The sequence below is a fragment of the Somniosus microcephalus genome, chromosome 29, assembly GCF_052327205.1.
Source record: "Somniosus microcephalus isolate GS21.2 chromosome 29, FLI_Smic_1.0, whole genome shotgun sequence".
Lineage (NCBI taxonomy): Eukaryota > Metazoa > Chordata > Chondrichthyes > Squaliformes > Somniosidae > Somniosus > Somniosus microcephalus.
In genome coordinates, this window is record NC_141015.1 from 35,271,150 (window position 1) to 35,291,974 (window position 20,825).

The 20,825-nt window shown below is 50.8% G+C and overlaps 1 protein-coding gene and 1 long non-coding RNA gene across 2 annotated transcripts in view; one reads left to right on the forward strand and one right to left on the reverse strand.

Annotated features, from left to right (window-relative positions):
- LOC147098634 (uncharacterized) overlaps positions 1–20,825 on the forward strand; it is a 679,602-nt gene that overhangs the window by 59,801 nt on the left and 598,976 nt on the right. The gene's annotated exons all lie outside the window — the stretch shown is intronic.
- The window catches only part of ndst2a (N-deacetylase/N-sulfotransferase (heparan glucosaminyl) 2a), a 172,383-nt gene that overhangs the window by 17,283 nt on the left and 134,275 nt on the right, over positions 1–20,825 (reverse strand). Inside the window, exons 7-10 of the mRNA XM_085970595.1 lie at positions 16,453–16,635; positions 5,723–5,819; positions 3,499–3,622; positions 2,290–2,464 (exon numbers count right to left, since the gene is read on the reverse strand). Of these exons, the coding sequence (XP_085826721.1) occupies positions 2,290–2,464; positions 3,499–3,622; positions 5,723–5,819; positions 16,453–16,635 (579 nt within the window). The remainder of the gene's footprint in view (positions 1–2,289; positions 2,465–3,498; positions 3,623–5,722; positions 5,820–16,452; positions 16,636–20,825) is intronic.

Below are 20,825 nucleotides of genomic sequence, written 5' to 3' on the forward strand. Positions count from 1 at the left end.
AATTGGTGTATCTGCTGGCCTCTTCTGTGCACTGCAATCTCTTTTACAATTAATTACATCAATCAAAATGCAACGGAAGTAGGTTTTTCTTCCCCCCACAAAAAACAGAATCAACATAAATAATAGGCCAGACTTTGCTGTGGCAGGGTATCTCGTGGCATCTGCCGTTAGTTAGACTTTTTCAGGTTTTCGTTTATTGGATGTGGGCGTCGCTGGCAAGGCCAGCATTTATTGCCCATCCCTAGTTGCCCGTGAGAAGGTGGTGGTGAGCCGCCTTCTTGAACCGCTGCAGTCCGTGTGGTGAAGGTGCTCCCACAGTGCTGTTAGGGAGCGAGTTCCAGGATTCTGACCCAGCGATGATGAAGGATCGGCCGATATATTTCCAAGTCTGGTTTAGCTTTTTTAAAAACTGTTTGCGTGGCAAGTTGCTGAAAGTGCAAGCTGATAGCGTCGCAGCGAGGGCAACAGGGCATGTGGGGCCTGAGTGAACAGGGCAAGCAACTGGGTAGCTCCTTAACCAATCAGATTGAAGGATTGACAAATTAACAGTGCAAGGACTGAGAAGGAAGTGTAGAGTGGGTGAAGTCAATGTCAAATCAGGTACAGAAAGAGGAATAACGAGAGGGAAAGGAAGACTGGGGGAATGAGGCTCCACACTTGTAATAGTTAATTTTCAGTGCCAGAGAGGTTGACTGGCAGTGATTAAAACTTATCACATTTTTGAAAGAGTACTTTGACTGAAATGGACAAGACTTAACTTTCTGTGGCAAGTTTAGTTCGTATCTAATGTGCAAATACAGCAACTTCACACTGCTCAATGCAAGTCAATGGCAAGCCAGACAGCGAGATGCCATTTCTGTGAAGCTAATGGCGGAGCTGTGCAATTCGGGACAGCAACTTTTGGATATTCGAGTTTAACCGCGCATCTGCCCCGGCCTGAAGTTGCTCTTCCATTTGCGCGTAAATAACCGTGAGCGATAATTATCCGCACCGTTATTTTGACAGGAAAATCTGGGCCATTGTTGAGATTTATGTCGGCACAGCTGAGGGAGCCTGATGCAACAAGAGGACCTGGATTAAGCGGTTTGGTGACGGTAAATCTAATAAATGGCACTGGAGGTGGAACAAGGCTGGCCGACCTAGCACAAAGTGACCCCCATCGGTGTCTTCACAACAGTGAAGGTAGAATCCATTAAGTAGCTGGCGAGGAAACTCTGATGGCTTGAGTCCACAACATTAATCAACAACAACTTGTATTCATACAGCGCCTACAATGTAGTAAAACGTCCCAAGGCGCTTCACAGGAGCGATTAGCAAAACAAAAATTGACACCGAGCCACATAAGGAGACAGTAGGGCAGATAACCAAAAGCTTGGTCAAAGAGGCAGGTTTTAAAGAGTGTTGTAAAGGAGGAGAGAGAGGTAAAGAGGCGGAGAGGTTTAGGGAGGGAATTCCAGAGCTTAGGACCCAGGCAACTGAAGGCACGGCCACCAATGGTGGAGCGATGAAAATCGGAGATGCGCAGGAGGCCAGAATTGGAGGAGCACAGAGATCTCATAGAAACATAGAAGATAGGAGCAGCAGTCGGCCATTCGGCCCCTCGAGCCTGTTCCGCCATTCAATGCGATCATGGCTGATCATCCAAATTCAGTACCCTGTCCCTGCTTTCTCCCCATATCCCTTGATCCCCTTAGCCTTAAGAAATATACCTAACTCCTTCTTGAATATATTTAATGACTTGGCCTCAACTGTCTTCTGTGGTAGAGAATTCCACAGGTTCACCACTCTCTGGGTGAAAAAATTCCTCCGCATCTCAGTCCTAAATGGCTTACCCCTTATCCTTAGACTGTGACCCCTGGTTCTGGACTCCCCCGCCATTGGGAACATCCTTCCTGCATCTCGTCTGTCTAGTCCTGTTAGAATTTTATAAGTTTCAATGAGATCCCCTCTCATTCTTCTAAACTCTAGCGAATATAAGCCCAATCGACCCAATCTCTTCTCATACGTCATTCCTGCCATCCCAGGTATCAGTCTGGTGAATCTTCGATGCTCTCTCTCCATGGCAAGAACATCCTTCCTCAGATAAGGCGACCAAAACTGCACACAAATCTCGGAGGATTGTGGGGCTGGAGGAGGTTACAGAGCTAGGGAGGGGGGCGAGGCCATGGAGGGATTTCGAAACAAGGTTGGGAATTCTAAAATTGGGGGCGTTGCTCAACCATCTCAAAGGGAACAACCCGACCCCTGCAAAAAAAAAAAACAATCTCACGTGGAGGAGGCAGCACGAACCTGGTACCAGGAGTACGCGCGCTCTGCAGGGTTGATCAAAATGGCAATTATCTTCGCTCGGGGCAGCAGTGCTGCCACCCTCTTGGGGACCGCCTCCGACTCAAAGTAATTCGCACTCTTCTCAAACATAAAGTCGGTGCTGGCGTTTGACGGGATCGGGAAGAACTCCATGTACCTGAAAAATAAGAGCTGATTAGTGAGAGCCACTCCCCCTCCCCCTCCCGGGTGGCTATGATGTCCGCCTGCCCTGGAAAACTGTCTGCTTCGTTTATCTTCAACGCAGCAGCCTGTCGAATAATTACTACAACAACAACTCGCATTTTTACAGCACCTTTAACATAGTTAAAAACGTCCCAAGGCGCTTCACAGGAGCGATCAGACAAAATTTGACACCGAGCCACATAAGGAGATATTAAGGCAGAAGCTTGGTCAAAGAGGTAGGTTTTAAGGAGCGTCTTAAAGGAGTAAAAGAGAGGCGGGGGGGGGGGGGGTGCGGTTGGGGGGGTTTAAGGGAGGGAATTCCAGAGCTTGGGGCCCAGGCAGCTGAAGGCGCAGCGATTAAATTCCGGGCGACTCCAGGGCAGTCTTGGAGGTTTGACAACCCTAGTGTTATGGCATGGGTTTTCGAGCAGGATTCCTGCGAGGGGATCCCGGACATCCTCAAACGTTTGCAGGGGGTTCCTCTGGAGCATTCCAATATTTGCAAGGGGTTCCTCTGGAGCATTCCAATATTTGCAGGGGGTTCCTCTGGAGCCTTCCAATATTTGCAGGGGGTTCCTCACACTGAGGGGTCCAGAAACCGCTGGTTTAAGTGAACTACTGTTTTTGACCGAGACCATTCACTATGCATTAGTGCTCCAAGTTACATCATCCCAGGAAAACATATTCTGGAAAGTTACACACTGCCTCCGAACCACTCGAGTTTATGAAACTTGCCAGAATCGAGTATAGGCGCTGACGCAAGAAAACTACTAGGCACTTGGTCTAAGCGTTAAACAAAGCTATAATCAACTGTTTTACAACATGGAGATCTAGTTGTGTCCTTCACTAGTTCCTGTTAAAGAATGTCCTGAGCAAGCTGGGCACATGCCCGAGTATTTATACTCTCCCTGGACAGCGCCACCAGCAGGCCGCCCAGTATTATTTCATAAGTCATTTCCACATGAATGGCAAGATTCATGTCAGGCGCTAACGTTAATGGGGTCTTACCAGTCTATTCCTTTGTGATAATTGGCCCCATTGAAGAACTGAATCTCCTCGTAGGTGACTGGGCTGGGGAAATTACTCGTGACTCCAGGATGTAAGGACAGGAAAAAGTGCAGCGCTGTGGTACCTGGGGACAAGGACAGAGACGTTCATTAAGGCGCCATTTTCAAACATCCGTTTTTTTTCCATCTACACCGAGCTTTAAGACAGAAAGCAATATTTTTCCCAATTGTCTTTAGAAATACGTTCAAACTTACAAAAGACGTGCATTTAAATCACACCTTATCGCATCTCTTAGCAATGTCTCAAAGCGCGCCACCCAGTGAATTGGTTTGAAGCACAGTGACTGTTGGTGCGTAAGCAAAGATGGCAGCCAATCGCAGACAGCCAGTTCCCCAAACCTAATCTTATTTTTTTTTGTGGTATTGTTGTCTCGGGACTGAATATTGTCCAGGACACCAGAACTCTCCTGCTCTTCATAGAGTCACAGGAACATAGAAATTTACGGCACAGAAGGAGGCCATTCGGCCCAGCGTGTCTGTGCCGGCTGAAAAAGAGCTCTCCAGCCTAATCCCACGTTCCAGCTCTTGGTCCGTAGCCCTATAGGTTACGGCACTTCAAGTGTATATCCAAGTACTTTTTAAATGCGGTGAGGGTTCCTGCCTCTACCACCCTTTCAGGCAGTGAGTTCCAGACCCCCACCACCCTCTGGGTGAAAAAAGTTCTCCTCAACTCCCCTTTAATCCTTCTGCCAATTACTTTAAATCTCTGCCCCCTGGTTAATGACCTCTCTGCTAAGGGAAATAGGTCCTTCCTATCCACTCTATCTAGGCCCCTCATAATTTTATACACCTCAATTAAATTTCCCCACAGCCTCCTCTGTTCCAAAGAAAACAACCGCAGCCTATCCAATCTTTCCACATAGCTAAAATTCCCCAGTCCTGGCAACATCCTCGTAAACCTTCTCTGTACCCTCTCTAGTGCAATCACATCCTTCCTGTAATGTGGTGACCAGAACACATCATCTTCAAATAGTGCCATTGTATCTTTAATATCTACTTGAACTGGCAGATTGGACCTTGGCTTAATGTTTCATCCGAAAGACGGCACCTCCAATAATGCAGCACTCCCTCAGTACTGCCCCTCTGACAGTGCAGCGCTCCCTCAGTACTGCCCCTCCGACAGTGCAGCACTCCCTCAGTACAGCCCCTCCGACAGTGCGGCGCTCCCTCAGTACTGCCCCTCTGACAGTGCAGCACTCCCTCAGTAATGCCCCTCTGACAGTGCAGCGCTCCCTCAGTACTGTCCCTCCGACAGTGCAGCGCTCCCTCAGTACTGCCCCTCCGACAGTGCAGCGCTCCCTCAGTACTGCCCCTCCGACAGTGCAGCGCTCCCTCAGTACTGCCCCTCCGACAGTGCAGCGCTCCCTCAGTACTGTCCCTCCGACAGTGCAGCGCTCCCTCAGTACTGCCCCTCCGACAGTGCAGCGCTCCCTCAGTACTGCCCCTCCGACAGTACAGTGCTCCCTCAGTGCTGCCCCTCCGACAGTACAGTGCTCCCTCAGTACTGCCCCTCCGACAGCGCAGCGCTCCCTCAGTACTGTCCCTCCAACAGCGCAGCGCTCCCTCAGTACTGCCCCTCCGACAGTGCAGCGCTCCCTCAGTACTGCCCCTCCGACAGTGCAGCGCTCCCTCAGTGCTGCCCCTCCGACAGTACAGTGCTCCCTCAGTACTGCCCCTCCGACAGCGCAGCGCTCCCTCAGTACTGCCCCTCCGACAGTGCAGCGCTCCCTCAGTACTGCCCCTCCGACAGTGCAGCGCTCCCTCAGGACTGCTCCTCCGACAGTGCAGCGCTCCCTCAGTACTGCCCCTCCGACAGTGCAGCGCTCCCTCAGTACTGCCCCTCCGACAGTGCAGCGCTCCCTCAGTACTGCCCCTCCGACAGTACAGTGCTCCCTCAGTACTGCTCCTCCGACAGTGCGGCGCTCCCTCAGTACTGCACTGGAGTGCCAGCCTGTCTCAGCACCAGTCTGAGTTCCGAACTCTCAGCAGAAGCAAGAAAAGAAAACGGGAATTTTTTTAAAAGTGGAAATCTTACTGCACAAAAATGATGAAACTACTTGTTCCCACGCAGAAATGTCCTGCCTCGCTAATACATCATCATTAAAATCATCACCATTTAAAGGCTCCCATTATTAGACTGAATGAAATCGAAAAATAAAGGTTACCTGTTTTCTGTGGGCCAATGATTAGGAACTTGGGAAGCCTGTCACAAGTTTTCTCTTTAGACCAAATGTCCTTATGTCTTTTGTCATCACACGGGTTCTGAAAAAGAGCATTCACCATCAGGAAATTATAATCTAATAAAACAAAAGATAATATGGACACACAACCACCCCCACGCATACACACACGTGCATGCATGCATACACACACACACATACATGTGCACACCCACACACACACCCATCTCCCTCCTGTTACTGTTCATCCTGAATACAGGAGTGTGCGCTGGGCTCTCTTCCCTCCTTGCATTTATATAGCGCCTTTCATGACCGCCGGACGTCTCAAAGCGCTTTACAGCCAATGAAGTACTTTTGAAGTGTAGTCACTGTTGTAATGTGGGAAACGTGGCAGCCAATTTGCGCACAGCAAGCTCCCACAAACAGCAATGAGTAAATGACCAGATAATCTGTTTTTGTTATGTTGGTTGAGGGATAAATATTGGCCCAGGACACCAGGCATAACTCCCCTGCTCTTCTTCAAAATAGTGCCATGGGATCTTTTACGTCCACCTGAGAGGGCAGACGGGGCCTCGGTTTAACGTCTCATCCAAAATTCGGCACCTCCGACAGTGCAGCACTCCCTCAGCACTGCACTAGGAGTGTCAGCCTAGCTTTACAGTGCTCAAGTCTCTGGACTGGGACTTGAACCCACAACCTTCTGACTCAGAGGCGAGTCTGCTACCCACTGAGCCCCGGCTGGCACAAAGGAGGCGAGAAGAAATTTTTCCACTCGAAGGTTTTTGTGTAAGAATATGGACTGTATTATCAGGATTGACTGCTGAAGCTAAGTCCATCATGACATTTAGGAGGGCATTAGATAAACAATTGGATAAAGTGCACAGGGAACGAGCAGGGAAGTTGAATTCAAGAGGTTGCGCTGATAGAACCAGCGCAGGCACGACAGGCTCGTTCTATGCTGAAATACCTATGGTCTCGCCTCAAATCTGACTGACATTTACAGCTGGCTGGCAGGTTTGCTTTTAAAAATAAATGTGGAAAACGTATAAATCTGTGGAGTATAGCCTGTGGTCACGGGTCGGATCACCTGAGTAACTGGGGCAGATGTGGCCATTGATTGGAGACGGTTTATTTACTCGCTGGACCCGACGGACCCTCCACAAGAACAGGCATCTTCACGCGGGTTCAAAGGTTATTCTTTAGCTTCCCTTCCTCCCAAAAGTAGCCCGTGCAATAATAAAAAAAGAGATAGAATTCATCCCCTTCCTTCCTGCCCCCCCCCCCCCCGTGGTGCTTCTCAGCCTTCAATTATAAACGGCCCCTTGTCAGAGAAATGGTTTTCTCCGACAGCATATTTGACAGTTTTGAACTGTGCTCGTGAAAAGTTTAATAACAGACACTCGACAGTCCAGATTACCTGGCTGGTCTCTCGGGTGAAACCTTTAGATTTATTTTCTATACAGGTTTTGCTCCATTGGTTTTAGATAATAACAAACAGCAATAGTAATACAGAGATCTAATAGTTTCACCTGAGAGATAATCCAGGTACAGTATCTGGAACGCGGCAGCCAATGTGCGCACAGCAAGCTCCCACAACCAGCAACGTGATAATGACCGGATAATCTGTTTCAGTGATGTTGGTTGAGGGATAAATATTGGCCCCAGGACACCAGGGAGAACTCCCCTGCTCCTCTTCGAAATAGTGGCCGTGGGATCTTTTATGTCCACCTGAGAGAGCAGACGGGGCCTCGGTTTAACGTCTCATCCGAAAGACGGCACCTCCGACAGAGCAGCGCTCCCTCAGCACTGCACTGGAGTGTCAGCCTAGATTTTTGTGCTCAAGGGTGATCTGATTGGGGTGTTTTAAAACGTTAAAAGGATTCCGATAGTTTAGACATCGAGAATCTGTTTCCTCTGATGGGGGAATCCAGTGCAATGGGACATAATCTTAAAATCAGAGCTGGGCCATTTAAGAGGGAAATAGGGATGCATTTTTTTCCCACTCAAAGGGTAGTAGAAATCGGGAATTCTCTCCCCAAAGAGCTGAGGATCCGGGGCGGGGGGGGGGGGGGGGGGCGGGGGACAATTGGAGCTTTCACGACTGAGATTGATAGATTTTTACAAAAGAAAAATACTGCGGATGCTGGAAATCTGAAATAAAAACAGAAAATGCTGGAAACACTCAGCAGGTCAGGCAGCATCCGTGGAGAGAGAAATAGAGTCAACGTTTCAGGTCGATGACCCTTCGTCTGATAGATTTTTCTTGGATAAGGTTATCAAGGGATATGGAGCAAAGGCGGGTCAATGGAGCTGAGGTACAGATCAGCCGTGATCGAACTGAATGGTGGAGCAGACCCGAGGGGCTGAACGGACTCCTCCTGTTCCTAAAATTGGGGGGGGGCGGGGGGGGGGGGAAACAAGTCAGGAGGGAAACCAACCAATTGCTTCCAAAACGAGCAATCTGAATTATAATCCGACTGCAAAAAAAAGGGGAGTAAATTTAACTCATACTTAAATTTGACTTTTATCTTAGAAAACCGCTGCCCTTTCGACGTACTGGAGTCTATTTCCCATCAGAGTTTCTTTCATAAACAGACTATGCAACTAAAACAGCAGCTGGATTCAATGCAGTGCTTTAAGGGATAAGGGGCAAGTTCTAAAGATAATCAAAAGTGGGATTCCTGGACCTCCCGGGATTGCGATGGATCCGCGAGGTCATCAGTTTCTCTCTCTGTCTTGCTGTCAGATGTGCTGACTTTTTGGCAAGGTTATTTCTGTTGCTGTACCGTAATAAATTAACAGTTTTCTTTGTTGTCACTGATTTGCTTTCAGTATCTGGCACTGACCCTCAGTGGTTAGGACAGGGGTCTTTCATTTTTTTAAATATAATGTTGTCCTCAGGATGTGGGCAACACCAACAAGGTTACATTTAATCCCTAACTGTGGCGGTGACTGGTTTCACAACAAAGCAACTTGATAAGCCTCATCAGAAGACATTACGGGGGGAAAATTTGGTTTCATTATGCCTCCCGTTAGTCCCCTAAGAGGGCGCTAACAAGACGCAAAGCAGCTTGCGCCCGGGCGCGGCAATCTTTGCACCGTTCGCGAAATTGACCAGACATTTTGCGGCGGCGCTAATCACTACTGTACCGCCACGATCTCCTGCGCCGGCAGATCGTGACGTCAGTCGAGCGTGCAACGCCCCGTACCGGATATTGAGTGGCGCCCCCTGTCTTACCGCCTGCCACTAGCAACGACAGGTTGAGGGGAGCGTTTTGCAGTCGGGAAGGGACTAGGGGAGCGCGATTTAAAGGCAACCGCTTCCTGCCTTTATTTGTCGGCGACATTTTTGCACCACGCATTCAGAGAGAGAGACTTCTGGAGAGATTCAATGCTGTGTGAAGGAGTTTTGGGTACTGAGCAGCACTTTGCAGATTCATTTTGATTTGACCTTCCTTGCATCGATTTAGGAGAGACTATGGGGGCTGCACTCTGAGCTCTTTCCCTGGGCCTCTCCATTGTTCTTTCCAGCAGATTTGATGTACAGGTCTCCCCAGGCCGAGATTCAAGGCTGCAATGAGCAGGGTGTGGATGGAGAGCAAGATCGACCCTCCCCTTTAAGAACTGGCCGGCGCCAGTGTGTCTGTGTTCCATTGCTGACTGACATCACATGAGCTTCGCCAGTGCTCTGAGGTAGCGCCTCGCTCCTCGGCGTTAGCGCCTTAAGAGAGGTGTGTAGCGCCTGATTTAGCGCTCCAATCACCTCCAGGGGCGATAGAAGCCAAGTTTGCAGTCGAAGGCGATAATTAGCGCCAGGCGCTAATCTTTGCGCCCAGCTGATAATTGCGCCCCAAACGGGGATGATACCGAATTTCTCCCCCTAAGAGTCAAGCAGGTAGTGCGGGACAGGAGTCATGTGTTGGTAGTGTGCCAAACCTCCAGGAATTGAAGATTCGTCTCCCAGGGCACTGCCAGGGGAAAAATCAATAGGGATATTAAAAGAGAAAAATGTGCCCATTCATTTTCTTTGACCACTTCCATTAATAATTAGTTTGAAAATATTGGGAGATTGGGGGAAAGGTTGACACAGTCAAGAAACATCCAAACGGGTGATATACCTATCAATTCGTCCAATAAAAAGCGACGAGTTAGGAACGTAACTAAAGGTTTTTATTGACTAAATAACAGAGCCCACCCTCGTGGGTGATCGGGTCCAACAAGGAGGAATACCAGCCAGTCGACTACCTTTATACCTGGGCAGGTAGGTGGAGCCATGGGCGGAGTCGGAGGTGGTCAGCCCAGGTATAACAGCGCGACAAGAGGCGACCTCGTATAGTGATACAACAGTGAGAACAGTGAGAACAATACAACAGTGATAACTATAGTGTAACGATAAAAGTGGTTTACCACATTCACCCCTTGTTTAGATTTGAGTCCGGCGGGGTGAAGTGTACTACCAGTTCTGGTATGTCAGTCTGTCCGGAGGCCTCGTAAGCCTCTCCGATCGTCGCAGCGGCGGTGCTGCATTATCCGGTGTTAGTGCTGGTGTCTGCGTGGTCGGCGAAGGCTCGTGGGGTTCCGGCATGCCGTCTACCTGGGCTGGAATTGGGGGGGTGGTGGGGGGGGGTAAAGGTGGTGTCTCCGGAGTGCCCGAGGGTGCGAGGTCTCGTAAGGAGACAGTGTCCTCCCGCCCGTCTGGGTAAGCCACGTAGGCGTACTGGGGGTTGGCGTGCAGGAGGTTCACCCTTTCGACCAGGGGGTCTGTTTTATGGGCCCTCACGTGCTTTCGCAGCAAGACGGGCCCCGGAGAGGTCAGCCAGGTTGGTAGAGTGGTTCCCGTAGTCGACTTCCTGGGGAAAACAAACATTCGTTCATGGGGGGTGGCGTTAACGGCAGTGCAAAGTAGTGACCGGATGGAGTGCAGCGCTGTCGGGAGGACTTCCTGCCAGCGGGAGGTTGGGAGGCCCTTAGACTTTAAGGCTAAGAGGACGGCCTTCCATACCGTCGCGTTCTCTCTTTCCACCTGGCCGTTCCCTTGGGGGTTGTAGCTGGTGGTCCTACTTGCTGCAATACCTCTCGCTAGTAGGAACTGACGGAGTTCCTCGCTCATGAAAGAGGAGCCCCGGTCACTATGTATATAGTTTGGGAACCCGAACAAGGCGAAGAGGTCGTTCAGGCATTTAATGACCGTGGTACTGGTCATGTCTGGGCAGGGGAAGGCAAAGGGGAAACGGGAGTACTCATCAACAATGTTGAGGAAGTACACATTACGGTCAGAGGACGGGAGGGGCCCCTTAAAGTCGATGCTCAGGCGCTCGAAGGGGCGGGTGGCCTTGATCAGGCTTGCTCTGTCCGGCCTAAAGAAGTGCGGTTTGCACTCGGCGCAGGTCTGGCAGTTCCTGGTTATGGTCCTGACCTCCTCGATGGAGTAGGGCAGGTTGCGGGCCTTAATGAAGTGGTAAAGTCTGGTGACCCCGGGGTGGCAGAGGTCGTTGTGGAGGGTCTGAAGTCTATCACTTTGCGCGCTGGCGCATGTAATTCGTGACAGAGCATCGGGGGGTTCGTTCAGCTTACCTGGCCGGTACAAGATATCATAATCGTAGGTGGAGAGCTCGATTCTCCACCTCAAGATCTTGTCATTCTTGATTTTGCCCCTCAGCTTGTTATTAAACATAAAAGCGACCGAACGTTGGTCGGTAAGGAGGGTAAATCGTTTGCCTGCCAGGTAGTGCCTCCAGCGTCGTACCGCCTCCACAATCGCCTGGGCCTCCTTCTCGACCGACGAGTGTCGGATCTCAGGGCCCTGTAGGGTCCTTGAGAAGAAGGCCACCGGTCTCCCCTCCTGGTTAAGGGTGGCGGCTAGGGCGAAGTCGGATGCATCGCTCTCGACTTGGAAGGGGATGGACTCATCCACTGCGTGCATAGTGGCCTTGGCAATGTCTCCCTTAATGAGGGAGAAGGCTGCGCACGCTTCCTCCGTAAGGGGGAAGGATGTGGACTTCATGAGGGGTCTGGCTTTGTCCGCATAATTGGGCACCCATTGGGCATAGTAGGCGAAGAGCCCCAGGGTTCTCTTAAGTGCCTTAGGGCAGTGGGGGAGGGGTAGCTCCATGAGGGGGCGCATTCTTTCGGGGTCGGGGCCGATGAGTCCGTTCTCTACTACACAGCCAAGGATGGCAAGGCGCGAGGTGTTAAACACACATTTCTCCTTATTGTAGGTGAGGTTCAGCCGTTGGGCTGTACGGAGGAATTTCTCCAGATTCACGTCGTGGTCCTGCCGGTCGCGGCCGCAGATGGTGACGTTATCTAGGTAGGGGAATGTGGCCTGCAGTCCGTTCTGGTCAACCATCCGGTCCATCTCCCTTTGGAAGACCGAGACCCCGTTGGTGACACCGAAGGGGACCCTAAGGAAGTGGTATAGGCGCCCATTCGCCTCGAAGGCGGTGTACTGGCGGTCCTCGGGGTGGATAGGGAGTTGGTGGTAGGCCGACTTAAGGTCGATGGTCGAGAATACGCGGTATTGTGCAATCTGATTGACCATGTCAGATATGCGGGGAAGGGGGTATGCGTCCAGCTGGGTGTATCTGTTTATGGTCTGGCTGTAGTCGATGACCAGGCGATTTTTATCGCCGGTCTTAACGACCACGACCTGGGCACGCCAGGGGCTGTTGCTCCCCTCGATGATGCCCTCCTTCAGGAGACGCTGCACCTCAGAGCAAATGAAAGCTCTGTCCCCAGCGCTGTACCGCCTGCTCTTGGTAGCGACGGGTTTGCAGTCGGGGGTGAGGTTAGCGAACAGGGAAGGTGGCGGCACCTTGAGGGTGGATAGGCTGCAGGTGTTACGCGGTGGGCGGTTTAACCTTCGCTGGTTGTCGACTGTGAGTGGGGGGAGGGGTCCACCGTATGCTAGGGTTACACTTTGGAGGTGGGATTGGAAGTCCAGCCCTAGTAGGACGGCAGCGCAGAGCTGGGGGAGGACGAGGAGTTTAAAGTTTTTATACTCTGTACCCTTAACCGACAAGGTCACAGCACAGTAGCCGCTAATGTCCGTGGCGTGGGACCTCGATGCCATCGAGATTCGGTTGCGCGTTGGCAGGACAGGGAGGGAGTAGTGGCTCACCGTGTCTGGGTGGATGAAGCTCTCCGTGCTTCCGCTGTCGAACAGGCAGGTCGTGGCGTGGCCGTTTACTTTGATGTCCATCATCGACTTGGACAGGTGGTGTGGGCGGGCTTGATCCAGAGTGACGGAGGCTAGCGTGTAGGTAAGCGAGTCGTTGTCGTCTGCGGGCGAGGCGGTCGTCGGGTCCGGGGGCCCGGTGGCAGTCGGGCGTGGTGGGTAAAATGGCGTCTCCCACGAGGTAGGACAAAATGGCGGAGAAGATGGCTGCCCCCATAACTCACATGAGGCACTATTGGGGTCGGTTGCCTTGATCAAAGATGGCCGCCCCCATGACTCACGTGTGGGGATACTGGCCTCAGTTGCCGTGAAAGAAGATGGCCGCCCCCACAGTTCGCATGAGGCACTGCTGGCCTCTGAAGATCCGCTCCTGCAGGCCTTAGAGAAATGGCCTTTCTTCCTGCAGGTTGTGCAGGTAGAGTTCCTGGCTGGGCAGCGCGACCTCGGGTGCTTCTCCTGGCCGCAAAAGAAGCAGCCGGCGGCCCGATCGCGGGTGCCCGATGTCGGAGCCGGTACCGGGGGTGGCGGGCCCGGTCGGGTCCGGGACGCCGACGCTGAGGTAGGTCCCGGGGGCGGCGCTGCGAAGGGTATTGCGGTAGGGGTCGGGCCCGAGTCCCAGGGTCGCGAGCAGTACCTGGAAAACGCCTCCTGGTCCTGATGGGCCACCTCCAGGGAGAGAGCGAGGGCTTCAGCTTTGTCCAGGTCGAGGTCTTTAGCTTCAAGCAGTCTTTGCCGTGAGTAGTCGGACCGTAGGCCTTTCACAAAGGCATCGCGGATATTATCTTCCGTATTTTCAACAGCCGTCACCGCTTTAAAGTCACAGTTCCTGCCGAGTGCTCTTAGCGCCCGTAAAAATTCAGCTACAGACTCTCCTGGCTGTTGCGGGCGGGATCTTAGGAGGTGCCTGGTGTACATGTAATTTACCGGGCTGCGGTACTGCTGTTTCAGTAGGTTGATAGCGGCCTCGTACGTAGTCGTGTCCTGTATGAGTGCGTATACTCTCGGGCTCGCTTGGGCGTTCAGAAGTCTTAGTTTGGATCTCTGCGGGGCGCCGGATTCTTCCAGGTAGGATTCGAAGCAGTCCAGCCAGTGTTTGAAGTTGAGGGCTGCGTTTGCTGCCTGTGGGTTTAGATCCAGGTACGGTGGTTTGAGGGCTTGCAGCCAAGCCGGCTGGTGTGGCTGTGCTTCTGGGAGGGCTTCTGGCTGGCCAGTAGTAGACATCTTTAAAATTTAGTCAATAAAATTGATATACCTATCAATTCGTCCAATAAAAAGCGACGAGTTAGGAACGTAACTAAAGGTTTTTATTGACTAAATAACAGAGCCCACCCTCGTGGGTGATCGGGTCCAACAAGGAGGAATACCAGCCAGTCGACTACCTTTATACCTGGGCAGGTAGGTGGAGCCATGGGCGGAGTCGGAGGTGGTCAGCCCAGGTATAACAGCGCGACAAGAGGCGACCTCGTATCGTGATACAACAGTGATAACGGTGATAACAATACAACAGTGATAACTATAGTGTAACGATAAAAGTGGTTTACCACAACGGGTAAGGAAGCGTATGTTTAACTTTCCGTCGGCGGGGGAAAGGCGTTAAACCGTGAGGGTGGGCATTTTCGGAGATCGATGGCAGGGGGTGCGGGGGCGGGGCGGTCGGAGGCACGGGGTCAGGTGCTGAAACCCTCAGGAATACGTCCAGTCAGAGCGGGAAACCCGACGTGGCGGCCAGACTGGCCGAGGGCGACAGGCTCTCTCCCCTCGAGGGGCATTTGGGTTTTGACACCCACCTGGCAACTTTATAGCATTGTTCCCCATGACCCCAGCTCACAATTGGCCAGACTTACTGAATTCAACTTCCCAACTCGGTGGGGTTTGAACTTCTGAGTTAGTAATCCGCTGCCGTAACCACTCCCCTGCCATATTTCCACTAAACCCATGGGAGCGTTCCGGTATCTCCAGGGGCGGATCTCTGTAGAAAACCACTGGTATAGACCCACCTACATAGTTGGCTCGCTTAACGATGGGACATAAGAACATTAAGAAATAGGAGCAGGAATAGGCCACTTGGCCCCTCGAGCCTGCTCCGCCATTCAATAAGATCAGGGCTGATCTTGGGCTCAAAGCCACTTCCCTGCCCGCTCCCCATAACCCTTCATTCCCTTATCTTGCAAAATTTGTCTATCTCCACCTTAAATGTATTTAATGACCCAGCCTCCACGGCTCTCTGGGGCAGAGAATTCCACAGGTTTACGACCCTCAGAGAAGAAATTCCTCCTCATCTCAGTTCTAAAAGGGCGACCCTTTATTCTGAGACTATGCCCCCCTAGTTCTAGATTTCCCCACGAGGGGAAACATCCTCTCTGCATCTACCTTGTCGAGCCCCCTCAGTATCTTATATGTTTCAATAAGATCACCTCTCATTCTTCTAAACTCCAATGAGTATAGGCCCAACCTGCTCAACCTTTCTTCATAAGACAACCCCTTCATCTCTGGAATCAACCGAGTGAATCGTCTCTGAACTGCAAGTTACGAAAATACTGATCGTGTATTATAGCTGGTTGAGACGCCACTTTCTGATATTACTGCGGCGAATCAATAGTTAATTTTGAAAGGATTTTTTAAAAACTGTGTACCAGGGGCACCGTTCCCTTTAAGCTGCATGGGCGCGGCGCTGTCTGGTGGCCCCGCGCAGCCGGCTCTTGGACGGAAAAACCGCGGGAATTTGAATGGGCCGCACAGCCCGTTAAAGGGGCCGCGCGCCCGAAACAAAATGAAAGGGCACATTGACCAAGGGCAGGATTTTCCAGCAAGTGAAATTATATCTGAATCCCGTTAACTCCTGCTTCGCAGCACGTTGAATAAATAATGACAGCTCAAGCAAGCTAGCTGCATTCCTGAGACAAGCGTAATACTGAAACTCTGCAGAAACGCAATAGCATCTCCGGTATGACAAAAAAATAATCGCCAGACGACAGTCACGACTAGTACAGGCCGACGCAGCAAGCAGCTGGAAACACAAGAGCATAGGAATTAGGAGCAGGAGTTGGCCATTCGGCCCCTCGAGCCTGCTCCGCCACTCAATAAGATCATGGCTGATCTTCGGCCTCAACTCCACCTTCCCGCCCTAGCCCCATATCCCTTGATTCCCCCAGAGTCCAAAAATCTATCGATCTCAGCCTTGAATATACTCAAAGACTCAGCATCCGCAGCCCTCTGGTAAAGAATTCCAAAGATTCACCACCCTCTGAGTGAAGAAATTCTTCCTCATCTCAGTCTTAAATGGCCGACCCCTTATCCTGAGACACTCCAGCCAGGGGAAACAACTTCTCAGCACCTCCCCTGTCAATCCCCTTCAGAATCTTGTATGTTTCAATGAGATCACCTCTCATTCTTCTGAACTCCAGAGAGTATCGGCCCATTCTACACAATCTCTCATCATAGGACAGCCCTCTCATCCCAGGAATCAGTCTAGTGAACCTTCGGTGCACCGCCTCCAAGGCGGTTATATCCTTCCACACAAGGGTGCTGTGTTTCTTACCTGCCACAGGGGGTGCTTCTCCTCCGGGAAAAGCTCAAAGTATTTGGCGGCCAGTTTTACTGGGGGCAGGGTCTGCAGTTTCAGGTTGGTCCAGCACTGGACAAACTTCACCAGGCTCTCGAAGGTGTACAGGCCCAGCCGATCGTTGCCGTAGTTTGACAGGTGAGTCATGAAGATGCTGATCTGCAAGTCAAATGAACGCAAGCCGTGAGCCTCCAGCATTTCAAGGTGCCCGTACGGTCACGAGAATACCTCTCATCCACAATGGGTTTCGAAGGAGTTTAGGTCACAATTTCCCTCGATACATTTATTGAGCCAATGTGATTTCTCTTTTCTGCCTGTACAAATATTCTACCCACGTCTTTTCCAGCAACGCTTATGCTAGCATTGCTCGAACACCATGGGCTCGATTCTCCACAGGTAGCAAGTATTTTTTCCAAACTATTCGAACACATACGGCATCATCGCTGAACCCGATGCTGCCGTCAACCAATCGGCAGACAGGTCCACTTTCCAGCATGTGCCGCTGGGAAGTAACCAGGAACAGGAACTCCCGCTAATGCGTTCTTTTACCCTCATCCAGAACCACCCCTATTGTTGCCTCCCTCCCCCGCGATCAGTTAATTCAACGCCGACTGGGTATTAAACAACAACGTGCGTTTATATAATGTAGTAAAACATCTCCAAGGCCCTTCACAGGAGCGTTATCGAACAAAATTTGACACCGAGCCACGTAAGGAGATATTAGGACAGGTGACCAAAAGCTTGGTCAAAGAGGTAGGTTTTAAGGAGCGTCTTAAAGGAGAAGAAAGCGGTCGAGAGGTGGAAAGGTTTAGGCAGGGAGTTCCAGGGCTTAGGCACGGCCATCAATGGTGGAGCGTTTAAAATCGGGGATGCTCAAGAGGCCAGAATTGGAGGAGCGCAGAGATCTGGGGGACTGGAGGAGATTACAGAGATAGGGAGGGGGCGAGGGCCACGGAGGGATTTGGAAACAAGGATGAGAATTTTAAAATCGAGGCGTAGCCGGACTGGGAGCCAATGTGGGTCAGCGAGCGACAGGGCTGACGGGCGAATGGCAGTGCCCTGCAGTTATCCCACTCTATACAGTTCAGCACCGCACTATCAACTGCATTTACCAACTGGGCCACTAGGGGAGCCATAAGCTGCATATTCAATGGTTTATGACCGAGTTGCTCAATGTGGAATAATACATCTTGAAATAAACTGAACAACCGGCTGTGTGAAAACTTGTGTAATTGCTGAAGGAGTTTAAACCTGTTTCCACAGCCCCAGAATGCAGTAAAAGTCTCCCGGCTCGGTTCAATCATAGAATTTACAGCCCAGAAACAGGCCATTCGGCCCAACTGGTCTATACCGGTGTTTATGCTCCCACCGCTCTTTGTCTCACCCTATCAGCATTGCCTTCTATTCCTTTCTCCCTCCATGTGTTTATAACATAAGAAATAGGAGCAGGAGTCGGCCATTCGGCCCCTTCAAGCCTGCTCCGCCATTCAAACTCAATCTCATTGAAACTTATAAAGTTCTGACAGGACTCGACAGACTAGACGCGGAAAGGATGTTCCCGATGGTCGGGGAGTCCAGAACCAGGGGTCACAGTCTAAGGATAAGGGGTAAGCCATTTAGGACAGAAATGAGGAGGAATTTCTTCACCCAGAGAGTGGTGAACCTGTGGAATTCTCTACCACAGAAGGCAGTTGAGGCCAATTCATTAAATATATTCAAGAAGGAGTTGGATATATTTCTTAAGGCTAAAGGGATCAAGGGATATGGGGAGAAGGCAGGGACCGGGTACTGAATTTGGATGATCAGCCATGATCGCATTGAATGGCGGAGCAGGCTCGAGGGGCCGAATGGCCTACTCCTGCTCCTATCTTCTATGTTTCTATGTTTCAATATGATCATGGCTGATCTTCTACTTCAACTCCACTTTCCCGCCAGATACCCATATCCCCTTGATTCCCAAAAATCTAGTGATCTCAGCCTTGAATATACTCAACGATTAAGCCTCCACAGCCCTCTAGGGCAGAGATTTCCAAAGATTCACCACCCTCTGAGTGAAGAAATTTCTCCTCCTCTCAGTCCAAAATGGCCGACCCCTTATCCTGAGACTGTGGCCCTCCCTGAAATGCATCTAATGATGCCTTCACCCTTTTTTGCAATGGTGAATAGTGAAGCTGGAAATTTGATCGCAGAAAGATTAACCAGTGAGGTTTGCAATTCATACCGCTGTGCTGCCAGCCAGCGCTGGCTCTGGAACTCCTCCCCCACCCCCCTCCACCTCCTTAAACCCACTTCTTTGACCCAAACATTTGACCTCCTTTGGCGCCGCACCAATGTTCTCATTGGCCGCACAGCGGTCTTGAGGTCCCGCGCAGGCCGTCCAGCGGCTTTCGAACGGGCTAAAACCGCACATGTGCGGATATTTGAATGGGCCGCACAGCCAGCTGAAACATAGAAACATAGAAAAATAGGAGCAGGAGTTGGCCATTCGCCCTTCGAGCCTGCTCCACCATTCAATATGATCATGGCTGATCCTCTATCTCAATACCATATTCCCGCTCTCTCCCCATACCCCTTGATGCCTTTTGTGTCTAGAAATCTATCTATCTCCTTCCTAAATATATTCAGTGACTTGGCCTCCACAGCCTTCTGTGATAGAGAATTCCACAGGTTCACCACCCTCTGAGTGAAGAAATTTCTCCTCATCTCAGTCCTAGGTGTCCTACCCCGTATCCTGAGACTGTGACCCCTCGTTCTAGACCCCCCCCCCCAAGCTAGGGGAAACATCCTCCCTGCATCCAGTCTGTCTAGCCCTGTCAGAATTTTATACGTTTCAATGAGATCCCCTCTCATTCTTCTAAACTCTAGTGAATACAGGCCTAGTCGACCCAATCTCTCCTCATACGACAGTCCTGCCATCCCAGAAAAAAAATGATATCTGCGTTATACAAAAGTCACATATAAATAACTACAAACTGTAACAAGACACAAGGAAAGACCCCTGGGTCTGATAAAAGGAGCTCCAATAACACAAAGTACTAACAGGCTTGGGGAGAAATGAAGTGTTTACAGCAATTTATAAAACGTGTCGCTGTTTGATCTTAAGTTATACAAAGAGGAACGCTTGTAATAGTTCATCAACAGCGAATTCCACTCTGTGGCAAGTATATCCTTTCTTAGGTACGGAGACCAAGACTGCACACAGTACTCCGGGTGTGGTCTCACCAGGGCCCTGTATAACTGTAGTAAGAAGGGCCCTTGCACTGAAAAAAAAAAGTAAGAAGGAACATTGCTTCCCACCCAATTTTTTCCTCTCTCCTTAGACCACTATGAAGTGCCTTGGGATGTTTTCCCGACATTAAAAGCACGATCTAAATGCAAGTTGTTTTTGATGATGTTGAGACGACTGCATTATCCGTAGAACTAGCTATTAAGTCTAATTAGGTGATAATTCAACTTTCCAGCACTAAATTCCCACTTTGCCCGTGTTATTTACATTGCTTAATTGCTTGACGAGCAAAGAAAAACCCCAGCTTAGGCATAGACTGTACATTTGTGGAGGTTGGGGACAAATTGAAGATTGTGTAGAGTAATGAGATCTACCCATTTCTCCATCCACCTGCTTTTAGCACAGATACTGACTGTGGTCCGCATAATTGTACAGAACCATTCCCTGATGTACAATTGTAGTAAAATGTACAAAGCCTGCTGCTCTCCTGTTGCCAAGAAGCAAAATTGAATTCCAGCCTCACAGGGCAGCTCACGCCCCATGGGGTGCAGTGGCAGCTCCCCAGGCCAAAGCTCATCCTTTAGTGACAAGAGTCTGCCCTCTCTCGCCCTCGACCCTCCGCTGCCACTGACACAAGCTCCAAAAATAGAACAAAGCAATGCCCCCACCACCAGCCTCTAACCTGGACACACATGCTAGAGCAGAGACTGGACTGCATTCAAGGACGCGACACATCTTGGGAGCTCGGAGGCACCAACAAGCTCCTCGCCACTGCGCTGCCTTGCAATATGCTGCAGCGTTATCCAGTATCAATGTTCCCCGTTAAGCCGCGCGGTCCGGAGGTCCCGCGCATCGGCTTTATGCGGGGGAAAAAAAAACACAAATGGGCGGAAATTTGAATGGGCCGCGCAGCCAGTTAAAGGGCCCCCCGCGCACCTAAAAAAAAAGGGAACATTGTTGTCCAGTATAAAACAATTCTCATCCTTGTGTTCAAACCCCTCACTGGCCCTGGCCTCGCCCCCCTCCCCTATCTCTGTAACCTCCTCCAGCCCTACAACCCTCCGAGATCTCTGTGCTCCTCCCATTCTGGCCTCTTGCGCACCCTCGAGTTTTATCGCCACCA